Source organism: Bison bison, unplaced genomic scaffold, assembly GCF_000754665.1.
Source record: "Bison bison bison isolate TAMUID 2011002044 unplaced genomic scaffold, Bison_UMD1.0 scf7180017864295, whole genome shotgun sequence".
NCBI lineage: Eukaryota > Metazoa > Chordata > Mammalia > Artiodactyla > Bovidae > Bison > Bison bison.
This window is the reverse complement of record NW_011494867.1, coordinates 12,614,284-12,615,330: the sequence shown is the minus strand read 5'-3', so window position 1 is coordinate 12,615,330 and position 1,047 is coordinate 12,614,284. Positions and strand designations below refer to the sequence as shown.

At 65.4% G+C, this 1,047-nt stretch overlaps 1 protein-coding gene across 1 annotated transcript in view; it reads right to left on the bottom strand.

Annotated features, from left to right (window-relative positions):
- JPH3 (junctophilin 3) overlaps nt 1-1,047 on the bottom strand; it is a 75,579-nt gene that overhangs the window by 2,625 nt on the left and 71,907 nt on the right. The window contains 1 exon segment of the mRNA XM_010850844.1: nt 921-1,047. Within this exon segment, the coding sequence (XP_010849146.1) occupies nt 921-1,047 (127 nt within the window).

Below are 1,047 nucleotides of genomic sequence, written 5' to 3'. Positions count from 1 at the left end.
AGGGGACCAGGATTGGGCCAGGCAGCACTCACTGCCTGCCAGCGGGTGGCGGGGGGGGCAGAGAAAGTGGGAGGACAGTGTTCTCAAAGTCCCGAGGAGACCCCCATCCCCATCTGTGGGCACTTTTGAGGGTGACCGGATCAGGATGATGGGGTGGCCCCCAGCTGCAGAGGTGACCCGAGGTCCGAGAGTGCATCCCCAGGCTGCACCCCCATGCGTTCCTGCTGAGGACAGAGCGTCTTGTGCTGGGTGACCCTCCGCAAGGCAGGATGTGGAGTTTAAGTGACAGTCCCACTGCCCCTGCCCCATCCTGGGTCCTGGGGTTCTCCAGGCCGCCGTGAAGGCAGGACTGAGAGCAGAGCTCCAGGGGGTGGTCCCAGGACGGATCCGACCCCAGCACCTCAAGAGCCTTCCAGTCGCTCTGGGAGACGTGCATCTAGAGCAGTGATCCTGAGCTGCGTGAGGAGGGTGGCGGGTGGGCTGCCAGGACCTCGGCCTCGGCAGACCCTTGGACCAGTCACCTCCCTTCTCCCGAGGAGGGAGGAGGGTCCCCGGTCTGGCTGACTCGAGGGGCTTCTAACTCCTTTCATCCGCTCCCCGCTCCGAGAGCACAGGTGGGCACCCCCTGAGTGTCTCCGAGCTTCACTGACCAGCTCGGCCACCAGCTCGGTCATGTGTGGCTGCTGATGTTTAAATGTGGACTAAAGAGCAGGCTAGGGGCTTCAGTGGTCACAGTTTCTGCGTGGCGGGCAGCCACCTGGTCGGGCAGAGCAGGGTCAGAGTTTTAGAACAGCCCTGGGGGGTGCGGAGCACACCGGAGCCTTGGGGGACAGGCAGGCAGGAGGGATGCAGTGGGCTGGCGGGGGGCTCTGGGGCACAGCCCGTGGGAGGCGTCCAGGGACCCCGACCGCGCGGACTCACCATTTTCCCGGTGCTGGAAGGAAGGGGAGAACTCTTTGGCAGTGATCCGGGCGATGCGCGCTTCCTCCTGGGCCTTCTGGGCCGCGGTGAGGGCTGCCTCCGCCTTGGCCCGGGAGTGGGAAGTCC